This window comes from Cygnus olor, chromosome 2 (genome assembly GCF_009769625.2).
Source record: "Cygnus olor isolate bCygOlo1 chromosome 2, bCygOlo1.pri.v2, whole genome shotgun sequence".
Taxonomy (NCBI): Eukaryota; Metazoa; Chordata; class Aves; order Anseriformes; family Anatidae; genus Cygnus; species Cygnus olor.
The window spans coordinates 24,859,026-24,875,678 of NC_049170.1; the positions used below are offsets into that span (position 1 = coordinate 24,859,026).

At 35.3% G+C, this 16,653-nt stretch overlaps 1 protein-coding gene across 17 annotated transcripts in view; it reads left to right on the forward strand.

The window, feature by feature from the left end:
• Window positions 1–16,653, forward strand: part of AKAP9 (A-kinase anchoring protein 9) — a 113,729-nt gene that overhangs the window by 63,336 nt on the left and 33,740 nt on the right. For 16 of the 17 annotated variants that reach the window (XM_040548801.1, XM_040548802.1, XM_040548805.1 and 13 more), the window contains 4 exons: window positions 338–441; window positions 1,244–1,449; window positions 8,983–9,194; window positions 14,582–14,744. In XM_040548801.1, coding sequence (XP_040404735.1) covers window positions 338–441; window positions 1,244–1,449; window positions 8,983–9,194; window positions 14,582–14,744 — 685 coding nt within the window. Of the gene's footprint in view, window positions 1–337; window positions 442–1,243; window positions 1,450–8,982; window positions 9,195–10,371; window positions 12,419–14,581; window positions 14,745–16,653 lie in introns of those variants that run through there. The other variant, XM_040548806.1, reaches the window with a different exon arrangement.

A 16,653-nucleotide genomic window follows, 5' to 3' on the forward strand; every position in this document is an offset into this window, starting at 1 on the left:
ATTAATATAGCTGTTTGCTCAGGTAAACTCACATATTCATATTGCTATAGCAACAGCAAGCACAGACTGTTTAATCAGCATAACAAAGTTCTTTCTAATAAGCCCTGCCTTGGACTTCCTGTTTTGGTTTTTGTTTGGTTTAGTTTAATTTTTCCACGTAGGAAAAGTATTTCTTTCACGCAAAAGTTTTATTTCACGCAAAAGTTTTATTAACAAAACACAACTGATTTTAGTTTTAAATTTCATATTTTACTGCTTATCGGAAGAATATGTTGTTCCTGGCATGACAGGATTTCTCTCTATTTTGTCTTCTCTCCCTCTGCAAAAACTTGCTCAGAATGAAAATGAAAACCAAAATGACGTGAGAGAGCAAATCTCAGTGGATAAAGATGGAGGAAGAAAGCCTGACGAAACATCTCCAGATCTTCTTTCTAAAGAAAGGTGCTTAGAACTGTTAGTTAAAAATATATTATTTAAAGAAAAATCGTGAGTGATATTCTTGCTGTTAATAATATTTATAAGCTTTATTCTGACAGAACTTCATGATAATTTTTGATTCTAGATAACCATATTTCTAAGTTTACATACTTAAGATGAAATCAAATCTTATGTTTTATAAAATGTAATTTTATAATGGCATAGAGGATGAACCAAATTTTAGTCTGTTTTACTCTTTCATATTACACACGTACATAGAATTATGTCATTTATACAGATGTGTATAAGTAACACATTGTACATATATGAACTAAACTTATATGAATATAATTGTATTTGATAATACATTTCGAATATTGTGTAACTTTTGTGATCTATGTAGATGAACAATCTAATTGTCACACTGAGAAAAGAGTAAGAGTGAGTATTTAATGGGTAAATACCAATTTGAGAAATATTTATATTTATAATATTTGAGGATATTTAATGAATACCGGGCAAAGGTGGACCTCTGGCTATTTTAAAAGAAAAACTAGAAAAAATACCAAGATAATGTAAAATCTTGATAAATAGGATAAATAGTTTCTTTTTACACATATTTTGTAAAAAAAAATTAAAAAAAGAATTTTAGCACAGATGTGCTTTTTGATATTTATGTATGTTATGTGTTTTTTAGTCTTAAAAAAGAAATCTTGACTTTGCCAATTCAGTTGCAAATTTTTCCTGGTTGCAGTGGTGTGTAAGGGATAAAACACACTTTGAAAGCAGGGGAAAATCAAAGGTCTGATTAATTTCTGTCCTGCAGGCATGGTTTTCAGAAGGCTAATCAGAAACTCATGAAGATTCTTTTAGAAGTTGTAAAGACGACTGTGGCCACGGAGGAGACAATTGGTCGCCATATAGTTGGGTTACTGGATAGGTCTGGGAAAGTCCAGCCTTCCAAACCAGCTGGATGGGACGCAGACCCAGAGGAGTCAGTAAAACCTTGTGTCCGTGTGGGATATGAAAAAGGTACTTATTTTATGGTTTTCTGTTTCATAACAAGTAGCATTTGCATGCTTTCTTTCTGATATTTAACTACCCTTCATTTTGAAGTTTTTAATTAAAAACAGTATTTATTTATTTTTTACTATCAGTCATTTGAATACATATGATATCTCTTCCTAAGAGACAGCATTTCAGGAGTTGGTTTTGGATATGACCCAGACATGACTTTTGCAAAGCCTGCAACAGAATGGGAAAGGGAGAAACATAAAAAATAATTATGTTCCTGTCAAAGGGGGAAAAGAGGAAGAGAATGAAATATAGTTCAATGGAATCTTGCATCAACTTAACGCCCCGTATACACAGGGAATGGAAGCTAATGTCAAAGCATGTACCTCTACTAGTACCCGTAGTGTACATAGGGATGTTGCTGGTCACTGAGACCAGCTGACATGGGACAGCCTGTATTTATGCTTGTGGCCTTTCTTAACCTCCCAAAGAGGGTGGGTGCATGCAAACAGACTTTTGGAAACAGTTTCAGGAACTTTCTAACTCCCAAGCCGTGCCCATCAACTGTTTGGAGGAGTGCTAGTTGGCATGAGCCTAAAGGAGCATTTTAACAGTGTAGGTAATTGCTTACTGGTGCCTAAGAACTTTCCCAGGCATTGCTTAATTTGCTATGATTATGCTAAGGTAGCGTCTGTTCATTTCTCTTTTGGGCAAGAATAGGAGCTCTGTCATATTGCCATTTAGGTACCCATGGTACAAGAAGCTAGTGCAAAGATGTGTATGTTTGTCCTGGGTCTTAAGGGCAGGCAACATGCAACACATCAGTTCAGACTAAAACACATCATGCATCTGTTTTTGTCTGGGATTTTAACTATTGTGAATGCAAAAAAGAAGTACTACTTTTCAGTATTAAGAAAATATATACTACAGAGTAATCATACAAATAGTAAACAAAGATGAACTTTACTAAACTCTTTCATTCAAAACATAGATCATTAAATACTGCTGATTCCTTATACCTTTAAGCCATGGGACAAGTTAAAAAAGGATGTATGACTTGTACCACAGTGGCAGCTCTTTCGGTCAATTTCTCCACAGGTTATCTGCAGTGAAATGTATACAGCTGCAGTCTAAGGACTCTTGAAGTTTTTCAGTTAACAACACCTTCATGGTTTTATGGTACTGGTGTTTCACCAAAAAGCCTCATAACTTCTATTTTCTGCATGTTTGACTGTATTTAATTGTGAGGGAAAATTAGCATACTTTTTTGATAACCTTTGAGGCTTTACCTTTTTTCTCCACATTTTAGCTTTGGTAACTAAGGTTCTGGCCTAAATTTTTGGTACTTGTCCAGGTACTAGAGTTGAAGGAATCACTTCATTCAAAATGAAGTATTTTTGCATTTTACTTTGGGGTGGGAAATGAAGGGGGTAGAGTTTGCATACGTTGAAGCAGTTCAGAGTAAGTGTCTTGAAACACTACTAGCTATCTTCCACACTGTCTCTTAGCCAAGTGGTAAAAGTAGCAACAACTGGCCTCAAAGTTTATCACCTCCCTTTGCGTTATGAGGTAGTCTTTATGTAAATTGCATTTTAAATCAGTTTTCTATATTGAAAACAGTAATTTATAAATATTCTTTGTATTCTACATGTTGTCACTATATAGTGTAAAAAGCGTTGAGATTTTCAAAACATACATTGCTCTAAGAAATAAAAACGTGTTCCCATTATGAGGCAAGTGATTACAGGCCATCACAGTTATATTTATTCTGTTATTGCCTAGTGCGTTCACTGAATCTAGTTCATAGATATATCCTGCCTATTCATAGAACATACACTGTTGCTTTTCTCCATCATTCTCATTTGCTGAGAATATTGTTCCGTTTTCAGAAAAACATACATAACTCTATGTGCAAATTGCTAATACATTGTTACTGCATTTTGCTGCTCTCATATGTGCTTGCTCTGCGCAGTTGTGCACAATACACAAAACATGCAGTCGCTTTTTGCCTGCTTCTGCACCACCATGTGTTTACTTGTCACTAATTATTGTCATTAACAATTCTTAACAGGGAGGGACTATTTGGATTACATATATGTGGGAGAGCACAGAAGACTACCTTTATTTGGTATTTTGGGTGGATAAAATTTGAAATTATGCCTAGGTTTAGTAATACTGTTATCTAAATGTACTACAGACCCTATTCTTACAAAGTTTTCTGATGAAAGAGTACTCTCTTAAATAAAATGGAAATGTATTGACTTCCACTAGAGATGAAGATCGACTGTTTTATCTCTTGTGTTTGTCATTGGAGTGTTTTGTGAAGAGGCAATTAAGGATCTACTACTCTTTAACAAAGCAATTCATGTGTTACTGTAATGCCCCTTTAGCACAGAGCTGTATTGGCATAGCAGCTCTCCACATACCAGTTTTTTATTTCAGTGTTCTTTTTCATGTTCGGAAATAATCATATAAAAATGAAAAAGCAAAGGAGAGAGTAAGGATTAATGAAGATCCAAAGTTGCAGTGGTTATAATGGGTGAATTCATAGTTTGTCATTGATTTCAGATGTAGGATTGACAATTTTGGTTGGTTGGTTGGTGGGTGGTTGTTTTTTGTTTGTTTGTTTTTAATTTCTTTCAAAATACAACAGCATCCTTGCTGTGCGCATAGTTCTGCCACTAGGGTCAGACAGCTCTAGTAGTGATTGTACTGTTTCATCAGCTGAAGTATTCAAACCTGCTTCAAATAGAAATAGAAGACAAATTCTCCTAGTGTTTTCAGCAACAGGACTGTTGTTACTCATTTCTTATACTCCCATAGAATGGTCTGAAAGAACATAATCTTCTAAGATATTTTACCATTGTTTTCTGGAAGAAAGAAATAGATATATACTTCTTCTGTATTGTAATCTGTGCTTGTTATTGTATTTTCCAGTGTCTGACCAAACAGAATTTTCTTTTTAATCACTTAAGTAATTCGTAGGAATAAATTTGTACCAATAAAAATCTGGTAACAGAATAGAAAAAATGTGTTCAATGAAGTGAATTCTCTCTGACCTTCTGAACTTAATCCATATTTATTGACAGGCAAAGCTCAGACTACTATTTCTGCTGAGTTGTTTCAACATTTTACAAAGCTGAATCATTAAGGTTGCATGATTATAACCATAACCTCATTTATAGAGCATATAGAGGTTTATCTGAGACCTTGTCTAGGGTATGGGCTAACACAAGATTTTATTTGTAGCACAAAGAGCAAAGTTCAAATTTCAGTCATAAAACATATAACTTGAAGTGAACAGCATTTGTGCAAAAAAATCCAGTGAGTTAATTGCAGAGGGAGATTTGGGCCAGGAATCACCATGATAGAGCCCTTTAGGTGGATTACGTTGGGTAGAGGGGCTGCAGTAATGCACCTTGCCTGTGTGGTTATGGCATCCCTTGAACATGAAACCCTCTCACCTACTTCCTGGGCTCCTTGTTCGCTTGCACCAGGAACAAGGTAGTGAGTAGTTACATTCATTGAACTGTCACCATACCAAGTTTCTATTTGTGTTCAACTTGTAACCCCTGAGCACAGTTCCTTGGTGGAATCACGGAAATAAACTGAGGCGTTACCTTAAAGTGACACAAAATATGTCTCAAATGAAATAGGTATTGAAAATAAATGAAATAGGTATATAGGTATATGTAGTTGGCAGCTTATAAACAACATCTGTATCTGAAACTTCTGAGTAAGCACTGTATGTCTTTTTGTAAGATTTTTAGTGGCCAGGACATCTGACATGCTGAGCTGCAAACTTCGGGGCAAAGGAAAAGCTGTAAACCTTTTATTTTTCATTACAATCAACAATTTTCAGTAGCAAATGGCACTTTTATTTGTGCTGGTTACATTCTAATTATTATTTTGTGTCAATGGAAAAAAAAGAATTTGGGGAAGGAGAACTTGGTTGTAATGCTTGGAGCAGTGATGGTGCTGACTGTCATTGTAAGGGTTAGTACAAATGGGGGTTAGGTATTCAACTGCCATGGGGGTTAGTCAGATTTAACGTTTCTTTTTCCTGCTTCCACCTCTGAAACTTTTCTGGAAATATGCTGTGCCAAAGCACTTTGGTGTACTAAGACCATTTTCAGTGAGAAAAAATGCAGAGACTTTCACTTTGCAGTTACGAGATGCTGAACTTCCTGTTCTTAAAGTGCCACTTAATAGAAATTACATTACGGGTGTCTACATTTATCACGTCATTGATTTCTTTCTACTTGAGTTGCCAGCCCCACAGTATAAACAAAATTATTGCAGTTTTGAGTGTATTTGATACTCTTTCCTTTTTTGAAAGGTGTGAAGTTTCCACATACCAAATTATACTTCAGATGACAACTCTCCTTTTCCTTCCTCTTTTTTTTTTATAGCTATTTCAGGGAAATTATGATGTTCCATTGTAGGATTTTTCATAGAACAACTTTAGACTTTAATATAGGTTCATTTTGTATATATCTAGAAGAAATGGTAGCAAATTACAAATGAATCGATACAAGTAAGAGAAGAATTTAAAATATTGTTACTTGTTGGAGGCCAAATTGTACTCTTCTGAAGAAATAATAATATTAGTGATGCTATTAGTGTACAAGACATATTCCAGACCTGGCTTTGAATGACATTCTGAGCAGTCATTGATGTTTTTAGATTTTTCTCTACAAGTTTCCAGGCAGCCAGAAGTTCAGATGATCTTGCAACAGACTGCAAATTTCTGCAGTTATGTTGTATAATGTTTATTTTTGTATTTTAGTTACAGTCATCATTGCACAATTCAGATATACCTATCAACCAAATAATTCACTGAAATATAAGGGTTATAGAACATGAATTTTAGACTGGGTTAAAGTTGTGTACATTAAGATTCACTTTTCAGTGCCAAACTTTGCCCACCTTTGTAAATGTATTCAAAGTTTGTCTGTCATTAAAGCCAGTATGTTTTTTAGGTAGGGAAATTGAAATTTTAAAGGATTTTTTTAAATTTACCAAAGAAATAGAAGCTGAAATGTAATGCAGGAATGTTACACAGATCATTTGTGCTCCATTAGGATAGAACTAGATTGTGCATTTTCTAATATGTTGTTGTTTTATTTATCTTATTCATAGCTGTGCTACTGTGCTGTGTCCATACTTTTATGTTGTGAGATCTCTGGAGCTAAGCAGGGTCTTACGTGGTCAGTACTTAAGATGAGTGACCTCCCAAGAGCATCAGGGTCTTACAGTAAGTGTAGTGTGTTGGTAGCTCAGTAGGGAACATTTTCCCTCAACTCAGACTATAACAAATACTTTGACACAGCATTTGGAAATACTTATGCTACCAGATGTCCATCTGAAATGATGGTCCTTTCTACTCTGAGGATATTAAAGCTTCTGCATTGGCATTGATGGATTGAGACACCCAGTGTCCTCTAAGTTTGGGTGCTGAGAAATCAGAATGCTGTTCAATGAAAAATATGAAATTGTTCATTTTGCAGCCATCCTTACATTGCAGGGTCTTGGAATATTACAGTGTTAGGAGAAAGCCTTTATACTCCTCAAACCCACTACAAAGGTTGATTAGTGTGCTGGCAGAAAATGACGGCCAGCCTCTGCTGGGGTGACTCCACTACAGTAGTTTAGGACTGAAGTTCCAAAGTGCAGTACTCAAAAGTGCTTTTAAATCCTGCATAGATGAAAGGTGCCATGATTCTTCATTCCAATCATGTATATAGTGAGTTTTCTGGGTTTTTTGTTTGTTTTTTTTTTTAATTTGGAGTGTGAAAAGATTTTGGTAAAGTTATATCCCACATATCTAAAAGGAGGTATGAAACAGTAATGATATAGCTTGAAGAAAAAAAGATATTAAATACGTCTGCATTTAAAAAGTCTTCTCAATTATAAGATAAAAGTAAACAAAACTAAACCTTTCTAAATTAAATTTGGTGTAGATTAGTTTGTTGTATGTGGGTCATGTATCATCTGCATCCATAATGAAATAAATGCATAAATGTGTTATTATCAGAATGTATGCAGCTGCCGAACAGTAAGTCAACCAGATGGTCAATCATGTTGCAACTTGTTAAAAGAGGGAAAAAAAAAAAAAAGAAAACTAGAACTTTCATGGTGGGTTCAAACAACATCAACAAGAGAACTTGCATTTCTGATGTTATTTGCATGCCTGTTTAAGAGGAGAGCATTATAAGGTAATTGTGTCACACAGAAGCGCTATCTACGTTTTTAAAGGCAATTTATAAAACTGACCTATTATAATTTCATCTGAATTTCTGCAGCTAAACAAACTGTTCCAGTTCAGTTGCCACAATTCATGGAGTAACCAGGAACTTAAATTCAAAGATAACGTAGTATTGTAACTTCATTGCTTAACAGGCATTGACTGATCTTAACTCATGTAGGCATACCACTGTTTCCAAAAAAGAAAAAAAGTATTTTGGGGGGAGAAAAACTTGAGAATAAACATCCAACTGTGTAAGTATATATATGAATATATATATAAAAACGATATTTTAAAAATACTTTGTGAAAATAAACATTTACAAACTTTTCCACAGTAACATTTATTTATGACATTTCAAATATAACAGCCTTATGACACAGCACTTCTTCATTTTTAAAACATTACATCACCAATAGCCATCTACTGTTGTGATTTATTACTATATGATTTCACACTGAAAGTGTGATTTTAAAACAGGAGTGTGCTTTCACTAGTCTGGCTTAAATGCAACCCTGAATTCTAAATTTAGCAAATCTACTGTTTTCTAGATGAATTGCTGTCAGTTCCATACCATTGGCAAATTTTGTGTTTCCTGCTTCTTAAACAAAATAGATAAATGCCCTTAAAGTGAATCAGAACTTAGAAGACTGAGAGTAGGAAGATGCCATGTTGCCCATTAGTGGGGACAACAACAGTTCCCCTGCATTGTACTTGCTTTGTTCAGCTACCCATTTTAATTAGTTTTCAGGCCACTAATGATAATGCCGATTGTTGATGTTCTCTATCTGGTCTTTGTCCTGAGAAGTTGAATTACATGTGTGTCATTCCATTTATTCACTTGAGCCTGTGTTTTTGAATTACTAACTTGAACGATTGTGTGTTATAGCACACTAACCAACAGTGACTGGTCTGGGTTTTCTTTACCTGGTCTTACTTTTAAAGACCAGGCAAGTCATTACTGCAAGTTACTCCAAAGATTAAGGGTTACTGAGAGGAACAAAGGTTTGCAAGGTGAGAGCAAAAAGAGAGAACTTTTTTTGAGCCCAAAAGCATACTGAGAGGATGTCTAAAATATTCTTTTAATAACTCATTTTCTTTCTGCCTTCTGCTTGTTTTTATTTAACACATTGTGTAGCTTGTTTGTGAAAATTTTAGTATGTAATATTTCCCTTTCAGTCCTTGTGATCAATACAGACATTTTTATCACACTATGACTTGTCTTTCTAATCGTTACTCCAACGTAGTTTTTCATGTATTGAGGTTCTAAGAGTCTATCGAAAAGATAACTATCATTTTTCCAGAGTCCTGTTCCTCATATCATGGTAGCAGTATGGGAGACGATGATATTAATCTGTGGTCAGGAGCAACAGATGAAGGACTGCTGAGCCAACATCTTGCAGAAAGTGGAATGGAATTAGACCCTGAAAATGAAGAACTAGTGATGAATATCAGTTCTCGACTACAGGCAGCTGTTGAAAAGCTTCTGGAAGCTATCAATGAAACTTCAAATCAGGTAGCATGATCTAATAGTAATGTGTTTTGATTTTGTGTCTTTTTTTTCTTCATTTTCCTCATAAATGTATTCTTATAAGCCTGAAAACTATAGGCTCCTTTTGAAAGCTGAAACAGTTTAGGCTTCAGGTGCCTAAACCAAAAAAAGTCTGCTCCAGCATTACTGTACTGATGAATGTAGATTCACACTGTGAATTGGACTAGAACTAGAAAGGATGCCTGAATTTAGACGAGTATATCAATCTAGGGCACTCTTTCATTCCTCATACTTGTCATCTGCGTTCTACCGTGATCCAGAGATGAGACGGGAGGTGTCAGAACACACTGAGCTGGCCCGTGTGAAGAGGGAGGTTTGAAGGGGATTGGGCCCAGTTCTCTTGACAGACATTTTAATCAATTGGCTCAGCAAATGGAGCTCTCCTACTATTTCTTCCAACTGTGATTTAAATGTGGCAAGTTAAGCACATACCTACCTTGCTATCAGAAAAGGAGTCTGCACTCTAGCCTTCTGGTGTGTATGGGAGGTACGTGGTTCATGAATAGCCTCCAAAGATGAGGCAGTGTATGGGTACTCCCTCTTTGCTGTAGGGGGAATTTGCATAGTGGGATTTTAATTGTTCTCTGGAGTACTTCTCTATTAGTTGAATTGGGAGTTATGTACCTAGCTCAGATACTTCGAATCACACTGCTTATACCAGGTGCTTAACTTTCAGATTATGTATATCTCAATTTGAATGTACCCTAAGTAAATTTTGGTATTTCACTATTATTTTTAAGTCACTGTCTCTTGAAGAACTCAGTCTTCAAAGTCAGCTCTTCAATTTACTTCAGACTAGAATTCAAAGGCAACTGTATTTTATGCTACAGACCCGTTTGTTAGTTAACCTAATAGTGATATTATTTAAAAGTTGTTGCTTTCTTGTCTCAGGGTGTAAAATATGTAAATCATGACTACTGGAAATGAAGGAGAAAAAAGCTGTAGTGATGAAAGTAATATGAAAATTCAGCTGTCTAATACTTTAAAAGTTAAGGGCATTTAAGTATTTGTTGCTTTTGAAAAATGCTTCAAAATTAAGTTGGTACTCTTTTTTTTTTTTTTTTTTTAAGGAAAAAAGATGAAAGGCTAACTTGTGACTTAATGAAGTTGAAATAATTTAAATGCAAGTTTCACTCTGCCCCCCCCTCCCCCAACTACAGTTTACTAAAGCAAGGGGTCTGATGGATCTTGTAAATCAGTTTCTGCAGTGCATTCGTTTTCAAACTGATTTCTTCTTCAATAGTAGATCTCTTCTGTTTAAGCATAAGTTCAGTTAAATAGGGATTTTTGGTGTTTTGAGGTGGTTTTCTTGTTGGGTTGTTTGCTTTTTAGCTTAAGTCCCAGCATTACATAATACTGAAAAAGGATACAGAAACTCTAATATATGTAGTCCTTAAAAATACTGTTAGACATCACTGGGAAATCTTGCATCATCTTGCATTTAAAGAGCGGATGATGCAGACAAAAACAACTTCAAAGTGTTGCAGTAATTAAGAATTCATGCTGCAACTTACAGAAGTACTGACATTTATTCCAGTTGGTGCTTCTTTCTTCAGAATATTTTGCTTCTGATGTTTAAAAGCAGTAGTTTTATACATAAACCTAATTTATTTTATTTTCATGGCTGATGTTTTTATATTAAGTACTTATGTCTCACGGTAGCCGCAAAAGTAATCAGTATATTCTAAGCAGCTTATTTGTATTTGTCAGTTGGTCAGGAAAATTTATTTTCTCTTCGTAGCTTTGTAGCAGACTTTACTAATACCAGCAACAGTTATGTTTTCGCTCAAACACATACACGCACTTTTTTCCCATGAGAATGAAGTAGACAAATATGGATTTATCCCTGAAGGTTGTATTTGTTTTTTTAAGTAAATAAATTGCTAATCTCTTTGCACGTTTTCTTACAGTATTTAGTATAAATCTGGACATAATTTCTAGCTGTCCTATAGAGGTACCCTGCAAGAATTCGTTGCTTTGCAATGTCTGTTCTGGGGTTACTAAATTATATACAGTTCCTGTATATACCAAGGGTGACTACAATTAGTTTTAAACATACAGAAAATGAATACTTCATAAAATAGTGCAGAATGGAGAAAATAACCTAAAATCACAGACAAAAGATTTTTAACCTGTCCTCTTAATCAGCTGTATTGTGCGTACAAGCATGTACATATTTCTTAAAATTGACTTAAAAGGGTGAGAGAAACTTGGCAAAATCTTCAAAGAACTATTTGAGACCTGTCTGAACACACACTTTCAGACCTGAAGCCCAGTGTGGCTCCTTTCAGGCAGGGCATTCAGTGGGTGCACTAATTCAAATTCCACCTGCTGGTGTTACGTGTAGGTAAATAAATCACGCCCCTCCCATGCTCACTTTCGGTTGGGAGATACTAACAGGAAACCTTTAAACCAGGTGAGTTTGAGAAAGCTCTTCCTGTTGAATTAACGCAAAGAATGAGAATGAAGGCAAGCAGTGACATCGCTGTATTTCTCTTTCACTTGCTGTAGTGGAGGTGGAAAATCTTAATTTTATGTTCTGTGCTAGCTTGTATGTCTACTGCAGTATACCTGTTCAGGTAAAACAAAATTACGCTTCCGTGCCTTGGATATTACCTGCCAGCTGCTATTGGAAGACTTGTGGTGCTTTTTCACGTGGAACTTCTCTAAGAAGGATTTTTAGGAGTGACCATATGAAGTTACCGTGCACCTGTCTCTCTTTTGGATTACTGTGCTCCTGAATTATTCTGCCTGAGTGTGAGATCTGAGGCTTCCTGGCGATCCTGAGTAGGTTTGTCACTGACAGTACTGATACATGTTTCCACACTGTTAAATGTGTGTGTTCCGTTACAAATTGCTCTTAGAAACTTCTAAAGCCAGCTTAGGCAGGGCAAAATACCTATGTGACGGTTGAGAAGACGGGAACAGCAGTGTTTTTGGGAATGGATTCTTACCGCACCTACTGGGCATCTAATCTCTTTAGTAGTTTGTGGACAGAAGGCCAAGAAGAAGATGCGTATGAGGTTGAATCTCGTGTGCCTTTACCATATCCTTTTCCTTTCACTGAACACTTGGATGAGAATAATTCTGTAGTTGTAAATACTTCAGTTTTTCACTTCAGACACAAAAAAAACGGGCACATTTTAAAAGTTGTGTCTAAAATCTCCTTGCCTACACCTCCCTACTCAGTAAGTATAAAAGTTGTTTTTTAAAAAATATTTTAACTTGCTTAAATAGAAGAGAATGCAGTGGAAATGGTGTAAACTTGTCTCCTTATTGTTAAACTGTGCACTACTGACAAGCATTTCTCCTAGGCAATTTTAATGGGCACTGAAACATCTTTAGTTATACAATTCTCCATGTTCTTTACTAACAAAATAAATTTAGCAGACAGAAGTATATTGATTTATATAGATTTGAGATTTCTTTTTAAGGTACTTCAATTATACTTATTACATTACATTTTTTCCTCTGTAAAAACAATTTAAGAAGAAAGGGAGGGCACTGCAGTCACATTTTTTTCCTTTGTAGCTTTCATGCACTAACTAGTAACGTTACCTGGCACAAGCTTGCTAATGCTTCAAGTGGTCATAAAGAAATTTTTATACCTGAAAGATTATGTTCATTTGCTTTTCTTTTTTATTTTGTCCTCTGAAATTTTGAATAATACCTTGAGATTTTATTACTGAAAAGAGCTGGCAAACAATTTTTATTTGAGTTTTAGCTGGAGTTGCCTCTGAGTGCATTTAATGCATTTGAGTAAGCCATTTTTGTGGTTGTCTATGGACGGTAAATCTATCATATGTTCTCCTTTAACTGAGATGGGGCTTTCATACAGAATTTCAAAATCTACAATTACAGTCTTCTTACTCTATTCTTAAAAATATTTTCATTCAGTGCAGATATTAACCTGAAGTATTTATACTATTTTTCAGTTCTTGTCAGAATACTCTTGTTCAAGGTGATGATGTCCATCTGAAAAGGAATGCTCTAGAAAACAAATCAAGTCATTAAATACAGTGTACTATAAAAGAGAATGTATTGATTATTCAGATGTTCTTTTCAATTTTATTTGAATTAATTTTTATTTATAAATGGGTAATTTTATGTGTAATTTTTTTATAAAGCATTCCAAACACCTTTTTCAGGGATTTTAAAGCATGTTAATTGTACTCATGAACTTAGCTGGAGATGGTGACAAAGCCATAATTTTTAAAAGAAATTGAGAGATATAATATGTTCAATAGAAACTGTAGCAAAGCCACAAAAGTTACTCTTACAAATATTTGCCAATAACTATGGTATTAAAGAGGAGGAAAAAAAAAGAGAGGGGAGTGGGAAATGTTACTTCATTTTCTGAAGTTGAAATATTCTCCTGGTGTGTCTGGTATTCAGACTAAGAACTCATACCCCATTCAGCTCTGTCAGTTTGTATTTGTGTCTCTCCAAGACATGGATGTAGGCTGTAAATGCTAGCAGTTGAGAAGTATGAGTCTTCTTGGTAATTGACTCCAGTTTGGTGTTGTGTTAGGTGAACACCTTGTGTAATCAATAATTATAGCATTAATTATTAATTAACTATTTTGATTTTGTAGTTTTTATTTTAATTCTTTTTTGAAACTATCACTTTGGGTATGTCTAAACTGGGCCCTAAGTATACACTTTTGTGTATTTCAGTCCTGGTTTTCCAGTTGTCTAGGTGATTGACTCAGTGAGATTACACTGCATCTGTGGTAGTAGACATTATGTGCTAATCACATGAGCAGAGAAGGAAAAAAAGAAAATCCTGAATGATTCTGCTAGGTGAACACAGTTGGAAGAAGCATTGCTTTACTGCCTTGTTGGTTGAAAGGTGCAATGTATTCAATATTCACATTTTCTTGATGTCCTCATTTATCTTTGTGTTTAGGAAAGAAAGAGATGAAACACATGTCAATTTATATCAAAACTTCTGCCAGTTTTATGCAATATATTTAGCCATTCCAAGCATATGGTGCATGGCAGCTCACTCATATGCATATTTAGTATGAAACTAGCGTAAATAAAGGTGAATCTAGTGTAAACTCATAAAGCAGGAGTCACCGGAACAAAGACTCAGAGTTAGCCAGGTGGCTCATTCAGTTCACTGTTCTGAGAGCTGTCTATTTGCTTAGGCTTTTGTACTGAATCTGTCTTCCTATTGCAGTCTGTAAATATGTGTTTAGTATAGATCTTATCAAATGTCCAGTGAAGTTATGCAGAATCTCATCACTCTGTATGTTAGCCACTGTTAACTAAATGTGAGCGATGGAATGGCTATTTATCATAAAATCTTGAATCTGTCTAATTTGTGTAATTTTCTCCTGTGGTAGCTTGAACATGCTAAAATTACCCAGACAGAACTCATGCGAGAATCCTTCAAAAAGCAACAAGAGGCCACAGAGTTTATCAGGTATCAGGAGGAACTGCAAGAGCATCTTAATGAAGAAACCAAAGCCAGAGAGCAGTTGGCTTTGGAGCTTAGTAAAGCTGAAGGTGAGTAACTTCTTTGAGCTGTTGAACTCACTAACCTATTAATTAGGTAAAGAAAATGCAAATTGGAACAATTTCTTAGCAAGCTTTTTCTTAGCAAACTTACTAACTTTCTGGATAGTTATGGACAAGATGTTCTCTAGAGGTGCCTTTCAGCCTCAACCACTCTGTGATTCTGTTTCCACAACTTTGTCTCACTATTTTTTTTATCACTTACTAAAACCACTTATTATTAAAAATAATAGCTTGGATATGTTGTTATCCTCAATTTTGATTTATTTTGTTACATGCGGACAAACTTAGATATTAACAACTTAGAATCATAGAATCATGGTTGAGTCAGGAAGCCACGTTATCTAGTCCAACCCCCTGGTCAGAGCAGAGTCTGCTAGAGTAGGCTTCCCAAAACCATGTCCAGTCAAGTTTTGAATGTCCATAACCTCTCTGGGCAGCCTGTTCTGGTATTTTGGGTTTACAGATGTAATGCAAGGTAGGGCAAGTATATATTTTTGCTAGGAAAGAAAGTATATTAAAGGCAAAGATCTAGTGAGAGCTATGAAGCTATGCCTTGCAATCTGTTTTTTTAATCTGATTTTGATCTGATAACGTTTTATTTGGAAAAAAATCTTGGAAGCGTACAAAGTGGAAATCTTCAAGAAGTTTTAACTGGTATTTAAATTTAATGATAGCAATAGCAATGTCAGGTTATAAGACTTGACTTATTGGCTGTGTTGATAGTTCATCATGAGTTCTGAATTATAAGAGACAGAACTTGATTTTAGTTTCAGGCCTCAGTAGATATATTGTACATTTAAATTTGTTACTTTTAAGATTTATATCACATACACAGACTTAATACAGTTCAGTCTTTTGCAGAAAATCAGCTAATTTTTCCCTCTGATTGCTTTAATGCTCTATAACTCCTGAATTCATTAAATCTTTTTTCAACGTTTTTTTCAGAGAATTTCTGAAATTAACTCATGTCTAAATGACAGGCACCTTTTTATATGTTGATATTACAAAACAAAAATGCTGTAGAACTCCCAATTTAATTTTTCCTGCTCATTGAACCGAGCTGTGAGCATACTCTGACAAAGCCAAACTACATTCCATTATCAAATTCCTTAGATAAGCATGCAAAACAACGTCTTAGTTCATTATACATCTGATGGTACTCTGTCTTCTCTTGAGATAAAACGTGTCATTTGTGATCATTTCTTTCTTATCACAAAAACTGCTGCAGCTGAGACATTTTCAAACCTCTGGTGTGTTAGTGGCATCAGATATGACATATCTAAGGAATGTGATAGAAAAGCTAATGCCAATTTGTTCACTGAACTCTGACAACTTTCATTACATGTCTTTGAAAGAGAGAAAAAAAAAGCGGGAGCAAATACTGTAACACAGGTGATCCTACTAGACTTTTTTCTTTGTTCCTATCTTTTTGTTGGATGTGGGCACTCCGTTTGACCTGGGAATGCCCTCTCAGCTTCCAGTCTGCTAAGTACTCATTGTGAACATCAGATATTTCCGTGGAAGTAACTACTAGAATTGGCATTGTCTCAATTTTTTGAAATGCTTTTAATGTTGTTTCTCAGCCTTTGTATTGGGCTGCTGAGGGAAGTGGCAGAGTCCCCATCCCTGGAGGTATTTATTGATGGGATTCAGTAGGTCAGGTTGACCGTAAGACTTGATATTCCTGAAGATTTTTTCCAACCTAGATGATTCTGTGGTTCTAGTTTACTATCTTTTTTTCAACAGTTAGTCCACCTATGCGCCTCTGCACTTTGAATCCAAGTCTGAAAAAACAGACTGGCCCACAGTGCATGATAGGCATGCATAGGACCAGGCCTATGCTTTGCAGGCAGTATGTGCAAAGTCCACTATTACTTAATTTCCTTCTTGACAGCTT